General features: G+C 41.2%; 1 protein-coding gene across 2 annotated transcripts; it reads right to left on the reverse strand.

Annotated features, from left to right (window-relative positions):
- On the reverse strand, positions 1-22,529 carry psmg1 (proteasome (prosome, macropain) assembly chaperone 1). Of its 2 annotated transcripts, XM_030153239.1 has the most exons (7): positions 22,377-22,529; positions 18,312-18,415; positions 14,808-14,953; positions 3,505-3,567; positions 3,197-3,395; positions 458-588; positions 1-145 (listed from the first exon to the last, which is right to left on the reverse strand). In XM_030153239.1, exons 1-7 carry the CDS (start codon positions 22,493-22,495, stop codon positions 77-79), a joined length of 831 nt encoding a protein of 276 aa, XP_030009099.1. In that variant the 5' UTR covers positions 22,496-22,529; the 3' UTR covers positions 1-76. The 2 variants fall into 2 exon arrangements, with proteins under 2 accessions (XP_030009099.1, XP_030009100.1); XM_030153240.1 differs by lacking the exons at positions 1-145; positions 458-588 and adding an exon at positions 2,554-2,643 and having other exon boundaries at positions 3,165-3,395.
- Positions 22,530-25,031: the final 2,502 nt, after the last annotated feature.

Genomic DNA, 25,031 nt, shown 5'->3' on the forward strand with positions numbered 1-25,031 from the left:
TTAAATGAAAGTGCTCTTTATTTAAAAATGACAAGAATACATTATACAATGACAGGCCAACTCTATATTGGCCATATTATATATAAAGATTGCTCTGAATGTCTGTGGTTGTGATGAACTTGTAGACATCTGCATTTGGAGACAACTGTGGAGACAGAGACCAATAGATTGAAATGTTAAAGTGAGCTGAAGAGGAAAACACTTTTTGACACTTCAGAAATGAAAATGCTACATTCTTTACTTTAACAGACCTTTAATGACTAAAACACTGAAAACAAATTTTGCGTCCCATTTTTCAGTTGTGTGTCTTAGGCTCTGAATCTTCAACAGGTCTGACAATTTAGGATTTATGCCCTTTTTGTTATTTATGCCTCATTTTTACTGTATGCAAGAACAGGTGTTGAAATGACCACAGGAAGGACAACAGAAAAAGCTCAGAGATGACAACATAGCTCACCTTTATGGTCTCACCAAGTTTGGTAAAGGCAGATTTGTAGGTTTCCATGGTGACGGAGTCAGGGCCAATAACATCACTATAACACTGGTACACAACGGTGCTGATGTGGTGGACCTGGCAGTGGTTCAGTACTGGTGACATAGCAGAAAGAACAAAAAAAAAAAAAAAAAAAACACATCCAAAATCATATCAAGTTGCAAAACAAGCTAAATTTAGGGGGCAGCTTCACAATAGTATCAATGTTCTGTTGTACTACATCCTAATAGAATACAGAACACCATCCCAGTCTCAGTGACTGGGAAAAACACTCATAGAAGACTTTTTCCTGTCCGTCCATCCAAAAATGTATTACTCATGGAAGAATTCATTGTGAATTGAGAGTGTGTGATGTGTGACAGATGAATGTGAGGCCAGGTCACTGTTTGAATAAATGAATAAAATTAACCGACTCTACATCACATTAAAGGCAGACTTTGTCACAGGCCACGGCAATATATGAAATTGTTCTATTAATTTGGTTTTTGTTTCTAAATGGACACGAATCTGGAGATTCATTTTACTTCTTGAGATCACTTACATTTGTAGGAAATTCATAATGCTACCTCTTTGTATCTTTCAATATATACCAAATGTGTTTCTCGAGTCATTTTTGTTAAGGTAGTTCTTTGGCGATATCACATACACTATATTGCCAAAAGTATTTGCTCACCTGCCTTGACTCGCATATGAATTTAAGTGACATCCCATTCCTAGTCTATGGGGTTCAATATGACATCGGTCCACCCTTTGCGGCTATAACAGCTTCAACTCTTCTGGGAAGGCTGTCCACAAGGTTTAGGAGTGTGTTCAGGGGAATTTTTGACCATTCTTCCAGAAGTGCATTTGTGAGGTCGCACACTGATGTTGGACGAGAAGGCCTGGCTCTCAGTCTCCGCTCTAATTCATCCCAAAGGTGTTCTATGGGGTTGAGGTCAGGACTCTGTGCTGGCCAGTCAAGTTCATCCACACCAGACTCTGTCACCCATGTCTTTATGGACCTTGCTTTGTGCACAGTCATGTTGGAAGAGGAAGGGGCCAGCTCCAAACTGTTCCCACAAAGTTGGGAGCATGGAATTGTCCAAAATGTCTTGGTATGCTGAAGCATTCACAGTTCCTTTCACTGGAACTAAGGGGCCAAGCCCAGCTCCTGAAAAACAACCCCACACCATAATCCCCCCTCCACCAAACTTTACACTTGGCACAATGCAGTCCGACAAGTATCGTTGTCCTAGCAACCACCAAACCCAGACCCGTCCATCAGATTGCCAGATGGAGAAGCGCGATTGGTCACTCCAGAGAACGTGCCTCCACTGCTCTAGAGTCCAGTGGTGGCGTGCTTTACACCACTGCATCCGGCGCTTTGCATTGCACTTGGTGATGTATGGCTTGGATGCAGCTGCTCGGCCATGGAAACCCATTCCATGAAGCTCTCTGCGCATTGTTCTTGAGCTAATCTGAAGGCCACATGAAGTTTGGAGGTCTGTAGCGATCGACTCTGCAGAAAGTTGGCGACCTCTTCGCACTATGTGCCTCAGCATCCGCTGACCCCGCTCCGTCAGTTTACGTGGCCTACCACTTCGTGGCTGAGTTGCTGTCGTTCCCAAACACTTCCACTTTCTTATAATACAGCTGACAGTTGACTGTGGAATATTTAGGAGCCAGGAAATTTCACGACTGGACTTGTTGCACAGGTGGCATCCTATCACAGTTTCACGCTGGAATTCACTGAGCTCCTGAGAGCAACCCATCCTTTCACAAATGTTTGTAAAAGCAGTCTGCATGCCTAGGTGCTTGATTTTATACACCTGTGGCCATGGAAGTGATTGGAACACCTGATTCTGATTATTTGGATGGGTGAGCGAATACTTTTGGCAATATAGTGTATATAGCATATAGCTTTAATAAATAAAACTATTTTTAATTAGATTTTAAGTCAATTACGGCAGACAGTGGTTATTACACAAATCCTGAAAAAAATTTGATAAAATTTTTTGATAAATTTTTATTATTTTTTTTGATAAAATTTTTTGCCCACATCTCTCCACCCTATTGTGTTAATTATTTATCTGGATTGCAAACTATAGGTGGCAAAACTACAAATGATTTTTCACAAATCGTTCACTCCCTGAAAACCGATTGCTATGAAACTTTTGCCGCGTTTCCACTACATGGAACCAGCTTGACTCGGCTCGACTCGGTATTCCTGGAGAGTGTTTCCATTACGAGATACTACCGACTTTACAGTACCTAGTCCTCATAGTGATGCAGCGCGTTACTTCCGTGTCGTCTGCTCAGAGAGTTGCTGATAAACTCGCTCGTTGCGTGTTGTCTCGTCTGAATTTTTACGTTGGCCACCTAAGACTGAATCTCCTCGACCGACCATGGTGTAGTTTTGGGCTGTTATGTAGATTAATGTACCGCTATATTTACTGTCAACTTCCGCATCTGTTTTTTGTAAAACCGCGGGTCACAGAGACAACTGTCTGACCAATCAGTGGTCTGCAGTGTTATACGTTTTAGTATCTGGTCCCCAGTCCTGGAACCTCGGCGGAGGTGATACCAAAAAAGTAGTACTGGGTATCAGATTCCAGGTCCTTTTTTGTAATGGAAACGCAAAAAAGGCCGAGCCAAGTCGAGTCGAGCTGATACCACGTAGTGGAAACGGGACATAAGAGTTACTCAGTGTAAGTGTGGTCTTACCTGCAGCTGAAAGACCAGTGACTATGTTTGGTTGCTCCAGTGACGGGCAGACTGGTTGACCAATGAAAGCAGAGGTGTGAAGGGAGCGCAGGAAAGGGGCGGAGCTGCTGCTCAGGTAATCTGATGTCTGGTAATCGGCCACAGAGCTATCTGACAGCACCGTTACACTGAGCCCCCTGGGTTGAATACAGGCAAAAACCTGCACACACCAGCACACAACCACAACAGCATCAACACAGTGCTGTCAACACACATTGCTCCATCATGTGATGAGATACGCATGTGATTGAAGAGCTGATTAAACGCACCTTTTCTGTCCACTGAAAAAGCTGGTCTTCTGCAATGTAGCAGTTTACCTGACATACAAGAACCTGTAGAACAGAAAGCATAGGATGAGTTGAAGAGACTACTACATACTAGTCTGACATCTACAACCCTATATAAGAAATACTCAAATGGAAACAGTTAATTTAAAAAAAATATAGTAATGATATTAAGATGTATGATTGGCTTTCATTTCATTTGCAAATCAATTCAATCAATAATCCAAATAATGTTTCTTTGGGGAACATTATTTTGGTAAGTTCGTGTGTAGGTTTGCATGATTAAAATGATCTAAAATATTTTTGTTAATTATTTAGATGTTTTATGGGTTTTTTTTAGCTTTTTTTCTGTCTATAGTATGGAGCTGCTACGTAAAGCTTAAAGAAAATGAGAAATTAATTAATTGTTTTGATTATGTTTTCTTTGTTTGCAAATGATGACTTGCAGCAGTAGAAAATGGCAGATATTATATTAAGAAGTTGATTTTACAATACCGAAATTACTACTGTATACGTACAGGCATTTTGTTAAAGAGGCAGAAAATCTAAGCAGGGTTCCTACAGGTTTCTACAAGTTAAATTTAAGATTTTTTAAGACTACTTAGAAGAGAATTTAATGCCCATTTCACAGCCTATGTCATGGCCCTACTGGCAAAAATTTGTGACTCCTAGAATTTAGGAAAATGTATTTATTTATTCCAACATTCCAACTTGAATTGATTTCTTGTAAGAGGTGCAGTGAGCTTCAAACACATCCCCCTCCACTTGTGTCAACCAGGTGGAGAATGATCTTTTCTCCAACCAGGCATTATTACATTTGTACTTCGTCATGCCACTTTTCACTTGTGAGCCGTCCCTTAACCCATAAAGACCCAAACCATCAACTGATCTAAACTAGTGATCCACTAATCCTATCAAAACATGTAAATAACTGTTGTAAATACAGTCTGTCATCTTTTCATGGTTATCAGATACGACTGATTTAGACGTTTATAAGATAAAATATGCCTTTATTAGTCCCACAAGGGGAAATTCCAGATTTACAGCAGCAAAGCACAAAAGCACACAAGAGCAAAAGAAGTGCAAAATCAAAAATAAAGACAATCAAAAAAGCTATGTACATGTATACTATTTTCAGCTGAAAGTCCACAACCAGCTCTTTGGTCTTACTGGCATTAATCAGGAGGTGGTATCACTGGCACCAGTCCACAAAGTCCTGGATAAGTCCTCTGTACAACTGGTCATCCCCATTAGTGATGAAGCCAACAATGGCAGAGTCGTCATAGAACTTCTGCAGGTGGCAGGTGGGTGACAGGTGGGAAAAGTCAGCAGTGTAGAGAGTGAAGAGGAACAGCGCCAACACCGATCCCTGGGCGGCCCCTACCCTGCAGTGAACAGTCTCTGACACACAGTCCCAGGTCCTCACATACTGTGGGCAGTTGGTGAGGTAGTCCACAATCCACTATATGAGGTGATAGTCCACCCCTAAAAGCTCCAGCTTGTCCCTCAGGATGTACGGCTTTCTGGTGTTGAAAGCACTGCTAAGGTCCAGGAAGAGGACCCGAACAGAGCTCCCAGGTGACTCCAGGTGGAACAGAGCTTGATGGAGGAGGAAGGTGATGGCATCGTTCACTCCGATGCCAGGCTGGTACGCAAACTGTAGTAAGTCCATGGATGAGCTCACCAGGGGGCACAAGTGGGCAAGGACCAGCCACTCCAGGGCCTTCATGAGGTGGGATGTTAGGGCCCTTGCTGTAAGAGCTAGGGTCCTTGGGATGCAGGGTCTTTGGTACAGATACCATGCAGGACGTCTTCCAGAGGCGTGGCACCCTCCCCAGTTTCAGGCTCAGGTTGAACAGATGTCCAATGATCCCACTCAGCTGGTCTGAGCAGGACTTGAGAAGCCTGGAAATAAGGGTGCTTTCACACAACGTACCCGAGTCCGTATCCGAGTTCATTTGACCCCAAAATCCGCTTAATTTTATCAATGTGAATGCAAATGTTCCTTGCTCAAGTAGCGTACCCGAGTCCAGTTGAGAAGGTAGTCCTGGGTACGGACTGCATGGACTCCAGCACAGTACATTGCTGTGTGAAAGCAATCCGTGCCTTTGACCGGAAGTGACCTAATCACCACTCGGACAAGGGAAGTGACCTAATCACTACGAGACCATAGATGGTGCTCCTGTTGTCTCCTGAAAAAGCCTTGGATCCGTGCGGCATGGGCTCGCCTTATCAACAGCAACACTTGGTGATATATCAGGGACAAAGAAGGTCACTCTTCTTCACTTTGCCTCAAACAGGCTAACAGATAAAAAGTATTGCCTGTGAACAGAACAATCGCTCGGTTGATAATGTAAGAGTTTGTCTTCTCCTGACTTTCGCATTTGTTGGATAGCGACTGAATTCCTTCCACACTGCCACCTACTGTTTCAGCCCTGTAACATCCACTTGTACTCGGGCACGGGCCGCAGTATGTGCTTGTCAATGCAAAATCTGTGGGAAAGGTGTGAACATATTCAAGTACTGTACAGACTCAGGGGCCGTTTACACGGCGTCGGATTCAGTCGACTCCGGGAAGATTTCATCGCAGATTAGCCTTCTGTTAACATGGAAACGGTGCCTAGAGTGCCTGAACCTGGAAACTTTTGATACCAGGGTCCAGGGTGGAACGTTATCGATACGCTCCGCATTCCAGCTCCGTGTTAACGCGAGTCGGAGCGTTCCGGGGTAAAATATGACGTCACCGCATGCGCGCGCAGCCAAGAACCGCCAGTTAACCCACTCCAGGCCAGTTGGTGGCAGTAATGCGCCTCCAAGCTGGTTTGCCAGCCTCTATGACACAATAAAGCTGCAGAAAAAGAAGGAACAACGACAACAACAATGGCCAGTTTCAGAACAACATACGTGCTGCTAACTGTGCTCAGCTCATCTGTCCAGACACAGAAGTCCTGCGTCTTTGGACGACCACTCGCCATTGTCGTTTGTAAATAGTGCTGTCCGCCTCTTCTTCTTCTTCTCCTCATTTAAAGGCTGTCTAAACCGGAAATTGTTTGTGCGCAGGCACGTGTTTTACCGCAACTGTTTCACTACAGCTCTACATCGCCAGCTACTGGTCTGGCATGGAAACTACAGCGTATTCAGCCGTCCTCGCGGACTCATGTTAACGCAGATCGTTATCATAGCGGCTTCGTCTTAACGCGGCATGATTTTATAACGCAAAGGAGAAATCTTTGCAGAGTGTTGCCGTGTAAACGTACCCTCAGGTACACTGTGTGAAAGCGCTCTAAGGCCATCTGGTCCTGCAGCCTTCCTGGTCTTTATCCTCCTAAACTAATTCCACACCTGGAGAGGTGTGAAGGACAAGCAGGGGGGCTGTGTGTCGTGGAGTAATGATGGGGGGTTGGGAGGAGTATTGGGGTGATGTGAGCTGAATACTGTAGGTGGGGAGGTGAGGGGGGATTTGTGCAGAATGCTGGGAGATCGGGGAGGGGGGCTGCTGCAGGGATGACACAGCTGGGGGAGGTACAGATGTCTCCTCAAACCTACAGTAGTAAATAAATAAATTTTATTTATAAGTGCCTTTCAAGACCCCCAAGGACAATGTACAACAATATTTAACAGATAATCCATAAAATACAAAGAAATGAATGGATAAAAGAATAACTACAATATATAGAAATGAAGATGTAAAATGGAGAGTAAAACTTATGGTGGGTAGGCTATTCTGAAAAGGTGAGTTTTGAGACTGGATTTGAATGTGGGGAGAGAATCAGTGTTACAGATGGATGGTGGGAGGGAGTTCCAGAGCTGGGGAGCAGAGTGGCTGAAGGCTCAGCCTCCCATGGTGCTGAGGCGGACAGGGGGCACAGTGAGCTGGATGGAGGAAGAGGACCTCAGAGAACGGGCTGGAGTGGTGACATGAAGGAGGTCTGACAGGTACTGAGGAGCAAGATTGTGGATGGATTTAAATGTGTACAGGAGGAGTCTGAATTCAATTCTCTCTTTGACTGGGAGCCAGTGTAGTTCACGGAGGATGGGGGTGACATGGTGGTAGGAGGAGGTTTTGGTGATGATGCGGCCTGCAGAGTTATGGACCAGTTGCAGCTTATGGAGGGACATTTGGGGGAGACCAAATAGAAGGGAGTTACAGTAGTCAAGGCAGGAGGTTACGAGGCTGTGTACGAGAATAGAGGTGGTATGGGGGGTGAGTGAGGGGCGGAGGCGGTTGATGTTGCACAGGTGGAATTATGCAGACTGGGTGACGTTATTGATGTGGGATTTGAAAGATAGTAGGCCACCGAGGATGACACCTAGACTCTTAACCTGAGGGGAGGGGGAGACTGAGGAGCTGTCAATGGTGAGGGAAAAGGTGTTGGTTTTGGAAAGGGTGGATTTTGAGCCAATGAGGAGCATTTCTGTTTTGTCGCTATTGAGTTTTAAGAAATTGGAGGTGAACCAGGATTTAATTTCAGAGAGGCAGGAGGTGAGGGAGGAAGGCGGGATTGTGGAACAAGGGTTGGTGGTGAGGTAGAGCTGGGTGTCATCCGCGAAGCAGTGGAAATCGATGTTAAATTTTCTGAAGATATTGCAGAGGTGGAGGAGGTAAATGATGAATAGAAGGGGCCCCAAGACAGAGCCCTGGGGCACACCTGAGGAAATGTGGAGGGATCTGACCTGAAAGTTTTAAGATGAATGACCTGAGTGCGGCCTGACAGATAAGAATGAAACCAGTGGAGGGGGGTGTGGGTGATGCCAATGGATGAGAGTCTACTGAGGAGGATGTAGTGTGAGATGGTGTCGAAGGCCGCACTCCGGTCAAGAAAGATCAGGATGAATAATGAACTGGAGTCAGCTGCAAGGAGGAGATCATTAGTGATTTTTTAGGAGGGCTGTTTCTGTGCTGTTGTGTGGGCCCAAACCGAACTGGAAGAGCTCATAGAGACTATTGGTCATTAAATGTGTGTGGAGTTGAGTGGCGACAATTTTTTCAACAATTTTGGAAATGAAAAGTAGGTTAGAGATGGGGCAGAGGTTATTGAAATTGTTGGGGTCTAGACTGGGTTTTTTGGCTGCAGTTTTGAATTGTGGAGTAACAGTTCCAGTGGTCAGGGACGAGTGAGCGGATTGAGGTGACAGGTGGATGGCTTGGAGTTTTTGGTGAGGTTGGTGATTACAGAGATATCAGAGAGTTGAAAACTGGAAAATGACTGTTGTAGTGAGTGGTTCAGGTGGAGAGGCAGGCGGTGAGTTTGGACAGAGGTGCTGGTGGATGTTGTGGATTTTCTCATTGAAGACTTGCAGTAAAGACTGACAGGTGCTTGATGTGGGGGGGCAGGGAGTCAGGTGGCTGGAGAGTTTTATTGAGTAGGGTGAACAGTGTTTTGGTGTTTCCTTCTGAAGAGATGATTAGACCAGAATAACAATTTGATTTGGTCATAGTGACTGAGTCCTTATAGTGCTGTATCTGTGTTCTGAGCATGTCCATGTGGATAGTGAGACCAGTTTTTTTGTAGAGTTGCTCAAGCTGTCGACCTTTTGCCTTCATTTGTCGGAGTTCAAGGGTGTACCAGGGGGCAGTTGAAGAGACAGAAACAGACTGTGTTTTCAATAGGCCCTTTCCCACCAAAAGGCCCAGGAACTTTATTACCAGGAACTTTTTGGGGTAAAAAAGTTCCTGGTAACTGCGTTCCACCGCACCCGAAAGTTCAGGGTAATTTATTCAAATCAGGTTGATGATGTATGAGGGAGCAGTAACAGAAACTGTAGTCCTGTTCATGTCCATTCACAAACTAACCTCTAGTTCAATAAAATGACAGTACTGAAGTGGACAGTTTGGGTTTAACATTTTACTGGTTGTTGAATCACTTAATCCATCTGGAATACATTTTAAATTAAGTTAACCATCATTACAGATCCTTAATTTGTATTTAAAAATGGTAGAAAATGTATTTTCAACTTCTCATTCCTTAAACTAAATCACATCTAACTTTAAGTGTGATGGATGGTTCTGTTTCATTTTGTTTTACAGATATAGTCCAGGTTCAACCCTAAAGTCACACACATTTACTCAAATGCCTGCATTTAATTCGACTGCATATTACTGATAAAAGTACTTACACTCATATTTTGATGCCTTGTAAATGAACAGACAGTATTAGGTTAGATTTTTTTTTTAATTAAAAATTGAAACAAAACAAAAATGCCTTGAGATTAAAAGGAAAATAAACATGTCTGAAAGGTTCAGGCTTTTGGACCAGGGTCTGGTCCAGGACAGCCGGTCTGGAACTCCATGGTCCTGGTCCCTTTTTCACTTTCCTACAGGAAAAGTAATAAAAATGATAAAATGAATCACAGAACACATGATGACAGACTCCTACCAGTGAGATGTGACATGTGACCTGTCTGACCTGGGCTGTTGTAAACAACAGTAGATGTTGGACCAGGACACAAACGAGCCGCAGGTTCAGAAAAAGAGGCTAGTCTGTCCGGTCCGTTTCAGGTGGAAATCACAAAACATACACAATAAATCAGTGTTCAGCTCACAGCGACAACATGAATACATCCAGTTCTCAGATTTAGGTTTAGTGTCAGGCTGTTGACCAGTTAGTATTAGGTTAACTGGACTTCACTTTGGACTAAACAGCTGATGTTCCACTGACTACTGTTACAGCATGGAACCAACTAAACAGTGAATATTTCTGTCATATACATACCATTGGTTTGTTCGACAGTCGGATCCACTGCGACCATTGAGGTCCTTTAGTTTCTTTTAATCCTACATAAATTTCTTCTTCTTTTCTTGTATTTCTTTAGGCTTGTGCCTTATATTTGGCTCCGACAGCTTTTACTCACTCGTTTTGTGTCTGCGATTCAAAGTCCGTCTGAATTTCCTCGTCGTCTGTCCACTTGTTGTAGCTTCTCTTTTGGTCCATTTTCCGAATTATCAAAATACTAAGCTTGTGGAAATTAAATGAGTTAAATATTGGCGGTGAACAGAATGCGGAAATGCTGCCAGTCTAGTCCACCACTCAGCCTTCTCCAGCACACAGCCCCGCCCCTTAAAGTTCCTGGTAATCTGGAAAGTACTACCTTTGTACCAGGAACTTCTTCGGGGTAAATTCAGGGCCGGGGGAGGGTCAGTTCCCAGGGTAATTTTCGGTGGAAACGCACCAGGAACTTTGAAAGTTCAGGGTAATACAGAAAGTTCCTGCGGTGGGAAAGGGCCTAATGAAGCAAGAGAATTGAGAAAGTGGGTTAGACTATTATTGCATAGTGCAGCAAGTTCATCAGGAGTTGAGGGGGAGTCCAGGAGTAGAATGTTGTCGATGTTGGAGGAGAGAGTGTGTAGAATGATGTCCTTAGAATAGAATAGAATTTATTTGTCATTTGACAGCACAGTACAATGTACAGTACAGCAAACGAAATTGTAGTTCGATGTTAGGGACATCAGACCGCAGCAAAACCTAGTTGTGCTGCCCAGAACCCTTTCTTCGAAATATGCTGTGAAGAACAGAGAAGATAATGCAAGCACATACAGTACATCATAAAAGGCATCATAGTTTTCACATGTTACACGTGGACACATGCTGGTACTTTTTCAATGGATTTGGTAAGATTTGGGGGATAGGGTGAAAAACAGAGTTTGAAGGCAGACAAAGGTTTGGAGTGGGGAGGGGGGAGAATGTGTGTGTGTTGGAAGATTGTGTCCAAAATAAGAGACACAATAGGTCCATCTTAATATTTCGAGATGAGACGGCTTGAGATCGGTGAGGCAGAGTGTGGTGTTGAAAGAGAGGAGGAGGTGGTCAGAGATGTGAACTTCGTCTGCTGAACAGTTGGAGGGTGTGAGACCAGAACAGCAGACTAGATCCAGGGTACGTCCTTTCTTGTGTGTTGGAAAGTCTAAGGCTTGATGGAATCCAAAACTGTCCAAACAGGAAGAGAAGTCTTTGGTGGGGGGTAAGTTTCTATTGTCCATGTGGATATTGAAGTCCCCCAGCAGCATTATAGGTGGTAGGTGTTTAGTTCACCTGCCCACTTTTGATCCCCAGCTGCCTGGAAGTTTGTCTCCTGGTGGCCTGAGATGGTTTTTTAGGCCTCTCAAAACTTCCCTGGTGTTGTTCTCTTGCAGCTGTTCCTGCATCTTCTTCCTGTATCTGTCCTTCTCCTCCCTTATTTTTCTCCTCAGCTCCCTCTGGACAGTCTTCAGCTCCTCTTTGTTTCCTGACTTTAAGGCCCTCTTCTTCTCCTTTAATGTCAGGATTAATCCAGGGTTTGTTGTTGGAGAAACGCCGTACAGTCCTGGTGGGTACGGTGCTCTCCACGCAAAAGTTTATATAGTACGTAATGCTGTCTGTTAAACTGTCAATGTCTTCCTCATGAGAGTCACTGAATATTTCCCGCACCATTTTTTTCCAAAGCAGTCCTTCAGAGCCTCTTCAGCCTCCTCAGACCACTTCTTCACGGTGTGGGTCACAGCTGGTTGCCTGTTAACAAGGGGCTTGTATACAGGCAAGAGATGAACCGGGTTGTGATCAGCTCTTCCCAGAGGGGGGAGGGGTGATAAGATGTATGCCTCCTTGGTGTTGGCATACAATAGGTCCAGTGTTTTATTGTCTCTGGTGGCACATGTGATGTACTGGATGAATTTAGGCAGAGTGGAGGACAGAGGCATGATCAATGTCCCCGGAGATCAGTAAGAGGGCCTGAGGGTTCTGAGTCTGCAGCCTGTTTACCATGGTGTTGATGACGTCACAGGCTGCATCAGCATTAGCAGAGGGAGGAATGTACACAACCACCACTATGGTGTGTGAGAACTCTTGTGGCAGATAGTATGGCCTCAAACTAACTGCCAACAGCTCAATGTCTGGGCTGCAGTGCTGCTGTTTAATAATGATGTGCCTGGGGTTACACCATCTATCATTCACAAACACTACTAGCCCCCCCCTTTCCTCTTACCGCTACTCTCTGTCCGGTCTGCCTGTATGAGGGAGAATCCATCCAGTGCTACAGTTGCGTCTATGTGCTGCGCGCTCAGCCATGTCTCTGTAAACACCAGCATGTTACACTGTCGGAACTCCTGATAATGCCGGTCCAACGCCACCAGCTTGTCCAGCTTATTGTGGAGAGATCTTACATTCCCCACGATAAGGGACAGGAGAGTCGGTCTATAAGCTTTCCTCCTGTTACAGCATTTAATCCCTGCACGGCACCCATGCTTCCTCCTCCTTAATTCGTGGGGGATATCAGGTTGTTCCTCCAGCCACACAGCTGTGTTGCGCAGGGCCAGCAGCTGGTCTCTAGTGTAAACAATGGGAGCCACTGCAGCTCACGGACCCACAGACGCGGTCAAAAAGTTGTAGAAGTTGAAAAAAATTATGAAAAGTAGCACCAGAAGCACCGCGTTTGGTGTCTCGGATGCACCAGAGTTTCACAGACTCACTTGACAGAATACAGAAAAAAAGACGCATAAGAACAGAAATGATAGAGAAAAGACTCCTACAAGTCTGTGGAGCTGCTGTAAAAGGCAGCCAGGAGTGCAGCACCAAACAAAAACATGTGTTCAGTTAATGATAGATTTGACAGAAAAAGTCACTTTTTCTTCATTTTATTCTGTTTTGATATAATAACCTTTGAATTTACTCTGACCTTTCATGAACCTCTACATGAGCAGTGAATTAAATAAAGGAAAATAGATGATTTTCACTGAAAAAATGTAAAATACAGACAATAATGTTATAATAAATGGTGATAAATCACTTAGAAAAAGTCAAATAAAGAGAAAAAATCATTTGGGAACTGTCACAAAAGTCACACTGGGTCTTTATGGGTTAAAGCTCCCAAACTCACCTTTCTCGGGTAACGTGCACATGACTAATAACTGCATGTGTTGGGCTGAATGTTCTGTGATTATTTCTCACTGGAGGCTGCAAAGTTAGCAAAAACTGGTTCCTAATTTCAATATATTTTGTCTGGTTGGAACGGGTGGAACTGAGTAGGCAAATGTTACTTTCTTTGCAGCTTGGACATTTCCCAGACACAGTGAACAAGCTTAAGGCAACATAACTTAAGACCTACCATATCAAATTTAATACCTTTAAAGACTTTTTTAAGGTATTAAATACAGATATGTAAATCCAAGACTTTTAAGACTTTTTAATACCCTGCAAGAACCATTTATATAAGACTGTTCTATTTTCTACACCTTTTCATTCATAATGTGGTCAATCTGCTGACCTTCAAACAGATTTTCTTTTACCTTATGAATGACATAAATAAAGGAGGCTTACGCCCTCGGCGGCCGACAGCAAGGGTATATCCCCAAAATCACCCCGAACCTCTGCTATATATAAATCTATCCACGATAATGGTTAGACAATCAATATAAACTCAATTTGAGCTACATCAACCTGATAGTGGCAAAATAATGGTCAGAGAACCAATTTTCCCCCACGAAACTCCACCTAGTGAATGAAAATGACACAATATGAACTGTGGATAGTAGCAAGAAAATGGACATTTGTAAGACAATCAATATGAACAAAATTTTATCTCAATCGGCTGATTATTGCTTGATTAATGTCCAAAAAACTGATTTTCAACTAAAGCGCCCCAAATGGGATAACTTATAATACTCACAGGGAAGCTGAAATCAATAGGGTTCTTCCACTAGGGGTCCCCTATGTTGGTTATGAAGGGATAAGAAATCCAACCAAATCTTTCCTAGTTATCATGTTCACAAGAAAAATATCTGGCAGCGGATCCGGCAGCAGTCGGGGTAAAATCATTATATCCCCGAAATCAAGTTTCGGGGATATAACTAAACATTTCAGTGATTTTCTCACACATTTGTTGACAAAGTAGTCATCATTAGGCACCTAAAGCACTAGACCTTTCATGGATGCTAGTTTTGTACCAAAATTGAGATAGTTTTAATGATACGATCATAATCATTAATTTTATTGATAACATGAAATCAGTGGTGGGCTAAACAATGAAACTGTGCCTTTCTTGAGTGTCAGTGTGATGTTTACAAAACTGCTTGTTGAACTGAAATAGCCAACATCCAAAAAGTCACTCTAACACCTCACAATGATTTAACTTGGCTAGAGCCAGTATGACACATACTGCTAGCCTGATGTTGAAAGACCACACAACTGATCTTGTGAAAGTCAGGGAAAAAAAAGATAAAATTCATGGAAAGCAGAGACCTGAGAAAGACTCCAAGTTGTGCTAACTGAGGAGCAGCAGTGTTTGCAGTGTGTGCTGATGCTGAGTGTGTGACTCACTGATGGGTTGTCCTTCTGTCTGTAGAACACACAGGCTGACTCCTCTCTGCTTTGACCAGCAATGACCTGGTTTCTCTCATTCCACAGAGAAGCATGCCCCACTGTATCCCAGTTGTCAGAGGAAACAACATACTTGGACACAAATCCTGTGAAAACACATTCTGAATATTAAACCAAATGTGTGTGTGTGTGTGTATGTGTGTATGTATGTATGTGTGTATACACACATATATATACACACACACACACATATATATATATATATATATATATATATATATATACACACACACACACACACATATATATATATATATATATATATATATATATATATATATATATATATATATATATATATATACATACATATATACACATATATATACACACACACACATATATATACACACACACACACATATATACACACACACACACATATATACACACACACACACACATATATACACACACACACACATATATATATATATATATATATATATATATATATATATATATATATATATATATATATATATATATACAGTACAGGCCAAAAGTTTGGACACACCTTCTCATTCTTCGCATTTTCTTTATTTTCATGACTATTTACATTGTAAATTCTCACTGAAGGCATCAAAACTATGAATGAACACATGTGGAATTATGTACTTAACAAAAAAGTGTGAAATAACTGAAAACATATCTTATATTCTAGTTTCTTCAAAGTAGCCACCCTTAGCTCTGATGACTGCCTTGCACACCCTTGGCATTCTCTTGATGAGCATCAAGAGGTAGTCACCTGAAATGGTTTTCACTTCATAGGTGTGCCTTGTCAAGGTTACTTAGTGGAATTTCTTGCCTTATTGATGGGGTTGGGACCATCAGTTGTGTTGTGCTGAAGTCAGGTTGATGCACAGCTGACAGCCCTATTGGACAACTGTTAGAATGCATATTATGGTGAGAACCAATCAGCTAAGTAAAGACAAACGAGTGGCCATCATTACTTTAAGAAATGAAGGTCAGTCAGTCTAGAAAATTTCAAAAACTTTGAATGTGTCCCCAAGTGCAGTCGCAAAAACCATCAAGCGCTCCAACGAAACTGGCTCACATGAGGACCGCCCCAGGAAAGGAAGACCAAGAGTCACCTCTGATGCTGAAGATAAGTTCATCTGAGTCACCAGCCTCAGAAATCGCAAATTAACAGCAGCTCAGATTAGAGACCAGATGAATACCACACAGAGCTCTAGCAGCAGACACATCTCTACAACAACTGTTAAGAGGAGACTGCGTGAATCAGGCCTTCATGGTCAAATAGCTGCTAGGAAACCACTGCTCAGGAGAGGCAACAAACACAAGAGATTTATTTGGGCCAAGAAACCCAAGGAATGGACATTAGACCAGTGGAAATCTGTGCTTTGGTCTGATGAGTCCAAATTTGAGATCTTTGGATCCAACCGCCGTGTCTTTGTGCGACGCAGAAAAGGTGAATGGATGGATGCTACATGCCTGGTTCCCACCGTGAAGCATGGAGGGGGAGGTGTGATGGTGTGGGGGTGCTTTGCTGGTGACGCTGTTGGGGATTTATTCAAGATTGAAGGCAACCTGAATCAGCATGGCTACCACAGCATCCTGAAGTGACATGCCATTCCATCCGGTTTGCGTTTAGTTGGACCATCATTTATGTTTCAACAGGACAATGACCCCAAACACACCTCCAGGCTGTGCGAGGGATATTTGACCAAGAAGGAGAGTGATGGAGTGCTGCGCCAGATGACCTGGCCTCCACAGTCACCGGACCTGAACCCAATCGAGATGGTTTGGGGTGAGCTGGACCGCAGAGTGAAGGCAAAAGGGCCAACAAGTGCTAAGCATCTCTGGGAACTTCTTCAAGACTGTTAGGAAACCATTTCAGGTGACTACCTCTTGAAGCTCATCAAGAGAATGGCAAGAGTGTGCAAAGCAGTCATCAGAGCTAAGGGTGGCTACTTTGAAGAAACTAGAATATACGATATGTTTTCAGTTATTTCACACTTTTTTGTTAAGTACATAATTCCACATGTGTTCATTCATAGTTGTGATGCCTTCAGTGAGAATCTTCAATGTAAATAGTCATGAAAATAAAGAAAAGGCAAAGAATGAGAAGGTGTGTCCAAACTTTTGGCCTGTACTGTGTATATATATATATATATATATATATATATATATATATATATATATATATATACACACACACACACATATATAAATATATACTGTATATTAATTTGTATATTAATTGTCACATTTTAAAGAAGGATTTACCAAACAATTTTTATATCACTACTTATTAAATATAGACTCACATCTTTTCCCAAAAGTCTGCTCTCCCTAACATAAAAACTACCACATCTACAGCCTGTGGTTCCCCACGGGTCACATACTAGTCTAATATAAGACTATTATACAGCATTTTAAAGTTGTGTCAGTTATCTTTGCGAGATAAATGAAGACGCAACTGTTAATTCTCATGTCCACCATTATCTAATATAAGACTTTTTTATCATGAGTATATTACTTTATATAGTTTAGTTTATTTCGAATATGTAACGAAAGAAAATAATCCTACTTAGTCCTCATAAATGAAGCAGATTATAAGAAAACAAAACAAACTAAAACTAAAAAACCTCTACATATACATGAAAAAAGTATGACTTCATTTGCACATTTGAAAAGGAGTGGGAGGAAGTATAATTTATTTAATCCCACCCCTTCTCCACACAACAGTCAATCGTTTAGCTTCCTATCAGCATAATTTATGAAAAATCAAGTCCCTTGGATCAGTTAATCTCATTTATCATCTTCACATACCCATACACATCTATATTGACATAGCCTACCAGACAAGTAAAAAATAAATACATACATACATCCTTCAAGGCAACACAAAAGGAATGCACAATAAAATAAACATAAACAACAATCAAACAAAACAAACAAACCGACACACACACACACCAAAAAAAAAAAACAAAACAAAACAAAAAAAAAGACAAGAAAAAACAGTACCCATGTGTTCACACTTAAAGCCCTTCTTCAGTTTTATACCGTGTATAGACCATCTCTTTAAACCTCTTTTTAAATTGGCTGATGTTTGGACATTCTTTGAGCTCCACCTTCAATCTGTTCCATACTTTTACTCCACAAATTGAAACACAAAAACTTCTTGAAATTATGTTGTCCTCTTAATTCATAGCCCCCTTCCCTTTCTATGAATATTTTTTAAATATTTCCTGGAAGTAATTTGTTATTTCTTATTTCATATATCTGCTAATATTTCGGATATCGGCTTTTTTGAGCCCCCAATATTGGTATCAGCTTCGGTCCCAAAAATCCCATATCGGTCGGGCTCTAATTGATACACAAAAACATTATTATATTCTACAGTTCTGATGTGTAATAACATAGTTGTGGAGGGAGTGCAGCATACACAGCTGTGCTGATACTGGAGCCACTTACTGGTAGCGTTGTGTCCAACAGCCAGGATGAACTCTGAACACTGTAGCTTGTTTCCAGAGCTCAGACACTCAGACACTTCAGTGTTCCATTGCAGACAAACCTCTCTGTGAACAGCGACACATAGCACACATTCATTGTACGGAACTATCCACATCACAAGCATCTAGGCTGACCAGAGGTCCTTGCCTTGGAACCAGATGCATCTGCATGGAAGCAAATGTTCCTTTGCACTGGCAGATGAATTTGGTACTGGCCACATTCAAACTGATGCCTGCTGAACGTAGAGGAGTAAAGCCAATTACAACACACTGAAATAGGGTGGGTCAAATGCAGCGTGATGTAATGACAGGTCTATGATGGCTGCCTGTTCAGCTTTGGCTTTTACTTTGACCATTGCTCTGACTGGCCAGAGGAGTGTTCAGTTGCATCCAAGAGTGGTTAACTTATACCTGTGAACAAGTTTCCTCCAGAATAGGATAACCATCAATCTTTAGCTGTGTGTCAAAGAACATCCAACAGCTAAAGAAAGACTCCCAAAAAGTCGTCTGCCAGATTAATTTCCACACTTACTCATATCATGCAATAAAAATGAAGAAGCCAGAGACATTTATGATATAATTAACACCTTATATATAGCATTCATAGACCTGTAACGGTACACAAAATTTTCGGTTCGGTACGTTTTCGGTTTTCAAAGCCACTGTTAATTTTTTTTTTTTTTTGTTCGGTACAGGAAGAAAGAAAACCTCTCAACATGTCTTTAATGTATTTATTATGAATTTTTGAACATTTTTTCCCCCAATTTTTGGAGACAATTGAATGTAGAAAAACAGCAATAATATAATTCTGCTGCCATACATCAAATAGAAAATAAATTAAATAAATTACTAAATGTATTTTAAACATTAGTATTGCACTTTTCCCAGAAAGGTAGCTTTGAACGAACAACAAAAATCTAATCACAACTCTGTCAGTTCACATCCTGCAGAAAAATAACATGAAAATTCCACATGAAGTGGAACATTAACAAGAGGGCCAACTCGTATTCTCTTTTAACAAACTTAAGAGCAACATTGACAACAAAATTAACCATATTGTTTATTTTAGGACAGAGAACAAACTGTTTTGGACACTGTGTGTGTGTATGTATGCAGGGTGTGATTTGTCAAAAACACAGAGGGGGGAATATTACTATTATTTTTTTGGTCGGAGTGGGGGTGTGTGTGTGTGCATGTGTGTGGGTGTATTAATATAGTGGGGATGCTGTCCATAACTAACGCTGGCGTGAAACGAAATTGAAACTTTACGTCCAACTCCCAGGTCCTATTCCTCTATTATACAGTGTGTGTGTGTGTGTGTGTGTGTATGTGTATGTGAGAGAGAGACAGAGAGAGTAAGTGTACGTGTTTGAGAACTACCAGACATAGGCGGTTGTCTTTAACCTGAACCCCAACTGATCCAAACTGGACTGGAATGATGGTAGAGAGTCTTCTGTCTCTTCCTTCCAGGTTCACATCATATTTGGGTTTTTTTTTTGTTTTTTTTTTTTACCTTGTATCAGCTGCTATTTTGTGTTAATGTACGCTCCTTCAAAATGTCCGTGTGGAACTTGCGCGGATTTAAAGTTCCGCATCTATCGACGTCTTTAGTTACTTTTTCTTCTTCTCAACATACTGTGCCATTTCGGTACCGAAACAAAACCGAAACCAAACAGGTGCATACCAAAACGGTTCGGTTCAGTATGTGTACCGTTACAGGCCTAAGCACTCATAATACAATAACACAGTCTAGTTGTCTGAAAATGTATTTACTAATAAACTGGCAATGAGGGGAAGGTTTTTTGTGCAGCACATTTTATAGAGAGGCACTTCAAAGCGCTTTGCGGAATATAGGAATTCAGGACAACATTATTTAGTGAAATTCACATGTAACATGAAATCATCAGAACACTTGCATAACTTGCACATGTAGTCTATCAGCAATTTTCTCCCTGGCCACATTAATGGCAGAAGTAATGCTTCTCCCCCAGTCTCTCTTTCTCTCACTGTTTTTCTCTACCTTTACCCTCTCTTTTTAACCCCAACTGGTCAAGGCAGATGGCCATCCTCCAGGAGTCAGGGTCTGCTCAAGGTTTCTGCCTGTTAAAAGGAAGTTTTTCCTCACCACTGTCACCAGTCACAAGTGTTTGCTCCTGGAGGATTCTGTTGGGTTCTGTAAATTGGCTTGAGAGTTTGGTTTCGACCGGCTCTATGTAAAGTGTCATGAGATAACTTTTGTTATGATTTGGCACTATATAAATAAAATTTGACTGATTGATTTTGGTGATAAATCATGAATAATAATAATAATAATAATAATAATGGATTAAATTTCTACAGCGCTTTTCAAGGCACCCAAAGTACTTTACATTATTGATCCATTACTCATTTACTCTCACATTCACACACTGGAGGTGGTAAGCTACATTCGTAGCCACTGCTGCCCTAAATGTGGGACTAAGAGGATGTGTGCTCTTTTGTTGATTTTGATGAAAATTTAGATTTTCTACAGTTGAATGTAAACCAAATTTTAACGTGTTTATGCTTACATAGTCACTCAAAATCCATGTCAAACATAGGTAAAGATCAAATGCTGTGTAGTCCTTTTGACCATTTTGGTCTGTGTAACGAAGTTCATAAGAGGACTTCTTGCTGTTTCCAGGGTTGCCAAATGATTTTCTCTGTCACAGTCAGAAAAACACATGATCTGTCTGCCTAACTGTAAAAGTTAGTGATGTCAATTTAGACTCTTTGTTGGTGTATTTAGTGATTTTTCAGAGCCCTCTAGAGACCCTTAATCATAAAAGCGAATAGTGACAAATCTATCAACTTTTTCTGGTGTAACTGGAGACTTTAGATTGATGTGAAAGCGTGTATCAGTCTAAAACAAATCACTGCCCTGAATATAAATCACTCCCATTGCCCCTGACAGTTTTCTCTATTGTCTCTTTTTGGTCCATTTACATTGTTAAAGTAGACTGAAAATTAAAAATGGTATGGTTCAAAATGTTAATGTTTTAAAGTGACTCATTGTAGTCTCCAAGTAGACTGTAAGGTTAAAACCAAACCAAACTGAAGAAAATGAAACTAAAAACTCAGCAAACAAATAAATAACTAACCTAAGTATCTCCTCTACAGTGTGTCTTTTGGGTCACTTGAGCCAGTCCCCCAAGCCCAGATAAAGGAGGATGGTTGGATATTGGGACATTAAAACTAAAATAAATAAACAAACAAAGAAAAAAAGACAAGAATTGACAATGTATAGCCTAATTCATTTGTAGCTCTAAACATATTTAGGGTGGTTTTGATACTCAGTTTTTGTCCGTCCTACATTATTCATTACAATTACATGCGCATTTCAACCTCATAACTCCGTAACTTTACTCTCCTAACACTGCTGCTTCATTTTATGCAGGTATCATAATTTATCCAAAAATATAAGTTGGGCAATTATGCTATGAGGAAAACGTTATGTAAATTGTGCGAAGAGAAAAGATATGACTTAATCTATCCCACCGTTGAGAAATTTCATAGTTAACAGCAGCAACATACAACAAGCAAGTGCAGAGAAAAAGTCACAAACGAGTGAATAATTAAATATAAAAACAAAAATAAGAAATGTGCTATTTCTGATCGACACAAAGTATCTGTCTACTGACATAATTTTGAAATTCGTTAAATGAATGCATTCTATGGCGTGAGACTAATTCTGCTTTATTCTTTTCAGTTCAACCCTAACATTACCAAACAGTAAATTGCCGGAAAAAGTAACCCGCCTTTTCCTTCCGTGCACTGAACATCCTGAAGTAAATCACCCAAAGCTCATCTATCCCTTACTGCTGCTTCGGGATAAAGGACCATCTCTAACAAGTTACCCCGACCATCATACAGCTCAGGTCACAACATGTTTCATGGTGTCGATGTGTACTCGTGTGAACATGTTAAATGAGTTTTCATTACCGTGGAGGAAAAAAAATCTGCCTCACTTCCTGACTCCAAACTCGTATGGTTATGTTCTGTATCCTACCTCTTCTCCTCCAGCTCCCTCCGAATTTCTCGATCTTCTTCATTTTCGTCCAAATCTTCTTCATCTTCCTCCACGGCCCGAGAATACACCGATAACACTTCACCGAAAAACGTTGCCATGTCTCCGTTTTCTTCCTCAAGGCGGAAGTGCTCCTCTTCATTGGTGTGTGAGGTGCATCGGTGGTTAGCAAACAGCGACCATTACCGCCCCCAAGTGGTACGGAATATGGCATTACAATTCTAGTGTTTCCAAAACTCCCCAAAAAACTAATCTTACAACGCCTAGTTCAAATTACGGGGGGTACTGGAGGGGGTCTGTACCCCCCGATGAAGACCCAGATCCCCCTAAAGAGACAAAAATATCAGGTTTGGGGGTCGGGTAATTCTTCTGATTTTGTAGAAAATACTACTACTACTACTACTACTACTACTACTACTACTACTAATAATAATAATAATAATACTACAAGTCAACTTCCATTCTTAATGTAGGGAATAGTTTAATATTAAATGATTTCAGACACCCCAGAGTATGGAGGACTGAACCTGCCAAATTAAAATATATACAGAAATATAAAAATGGCTTGATAAGTTCATTTCCATACCATTTATTTATCTATTTTGTCCTTTTTTATATTTTTCCTTATTTAATTTTTAACCCTGCATTTATTTCTGCATTGCTTTCTATTTACATTTTCTTTATCTCTTTTCTTGTTTATTTCTATATTCTATTTTCATCTGACAATTAATTTATCAAAATTAAATTATTAATTTAATTTATTAAAATTAAATTTATTAAAATTAAATTAATTTATTTCAAATGACAATTAATCTATTGTATTTTTTTTTTATTCATAGTCATATTTACCTCTTCAGTATTCCCCTTTTGCATTTTCTTCCTCTATTTATTTCTGAGTCACCTATTGTTTTCTGCCTTTTGCATTTTCTTCCTCTATTTATTTCTGCATCGCCTGTTTATTTCTGCATTGCTTTCTTTTTACATTTTCTTCCTCTATTTATTTCTGCGTCGCCTATTTATTTCTGTGTTGTTTTCCATTTACATTTTCTTGATCTCTTTTCTTATTAATTTCTATATTTATTTCATCTGACATCTTATTAATTTATCTCTTTTGCATCTTCTTCCTCTATTTATTTCCGCTTGTCCTTTTTCTATTTCTTTATGCATTAATGCCTCATTAGGCAAATGAGGGGAGCGGTCTTTAAAGGCGTGTCCTTAGGTTAGCTCTTCTCCTATTGGTCAGTGTGTATTTAGCTGCTGTGCTTATCAGTGCTGAATAAAGCAGGAAATAACTGGTGCTCGTGGTCTCTGTAGAGGGACATGAAACTGTGTTGTTTGAAAACCAGCAGGATTACTGCTGCAGAAATCCCACGGTCACTGAAGACTTGACTGGAAAGGAATAGGTCTGGATATAGGAACCCACAGAGTGTTTGGGTTCGCTTCACGGACTAACCTCTAGGATCACGGAACACTGGTGATCCAGATGCAGTTGGAATCAGGGCACCCAATGTGGTTCACATTAGATCACTGATCCAGATTAGACTACTGCAAACCGAAATGAGCCCGACGGGACCCGACGGGACCCGACGGGTTGGGCCGAGTTTGGATAAAAACTTAGGAGTGCTGTTCAGAGGCACCAGTACCGGCTACATACCGTTATGAACCGTGGCATGAAGCCACAGAACCTGTGCCTTCACATACCCCCCTTGTCTCTCAATTTCAGTCCAAACTCAACCCCCACTTCAATGTTTGTGTCCGAACCTGATCAGTTAAATCCAGTTGTTCCTATATCTGTGTTATAGATTGTCATTAAATGTACTGGTTTACACATTTCTGGTCTGTGAACAGAACCTGAATGAAATGACTCCATCACACTTCCACGACAGAAACAGAACCCAAGGCGGTTCTACGGTTTAAATGTATTTTAAAAGCAAGTAATACCATGAAATGAAGTAGGTCTATGTTAGCACATCCGATAAGTATTTTTTTAAAACATCGAATGCTCACTGCAATTAAGGGACCGAATCAGAACAACACTCCTTTTTGTCTGAACCCAGCCTGAACCGTCGGGTCCCGTCGGGCTCGTTTGGGTTTGCAGTGCTCTAATCTGAATCACTGATCTAATGTGACCCACATGGATCCCCTGATTCCAATTGCATCTGGATCACCCATGTTACATAATCCAAGAGGTCGGTCCGTGAGGCAAACCGAAACACTCTCTCAGTTCCATATCCACACCAAACAGTACACAAGGACTAGGTACAGCCTGGTCTATTCAGCACTGACAGAACAGCCCCTCAAATAGAAATTAACCAATAGGAGAAGAGCCGACCTAAGGACATGCCTTTAAAGACCACCCCCCTCATTTGCCTAATGACGTATAAATGCATGTAAAAATAGAAAAAGGATGAGAAGAAATGTAAAAAAGACAAGCAGAAATAAATAGGCTTGAAGAAATAAATAGAGGAAGAAAATGCAAAAGGAGGTATATTTACTTCTTCAGTATTAAACACCGGGGCATCATCTGGGCCCAGTTCTGGTTCTGGTGCGGGCAACAAACGTCATACCCCCTCAAATACAAGTTTCCGAAGGTAGGGGAAAGTAAATGAGGAGCACAACGGGAGACGAGCCAAGTCA

The sequence above is a fragment of the Sphaeramia orbicularis genome, chromosome 14 (genome assembly GCF_902148855.1).
Source record: "Sphaeramia orbicularis chromosome 14, fSphaOr1.1, whole genome shotgun sequence".
In the NCBI taxonomy this organism is placed as follows: Eukaryota; Metazoa; Chordata; class Actinopteri; order Kurtiformes; family Apogonidae; genus Sphaeramia; species Sphaeramia orbicularis.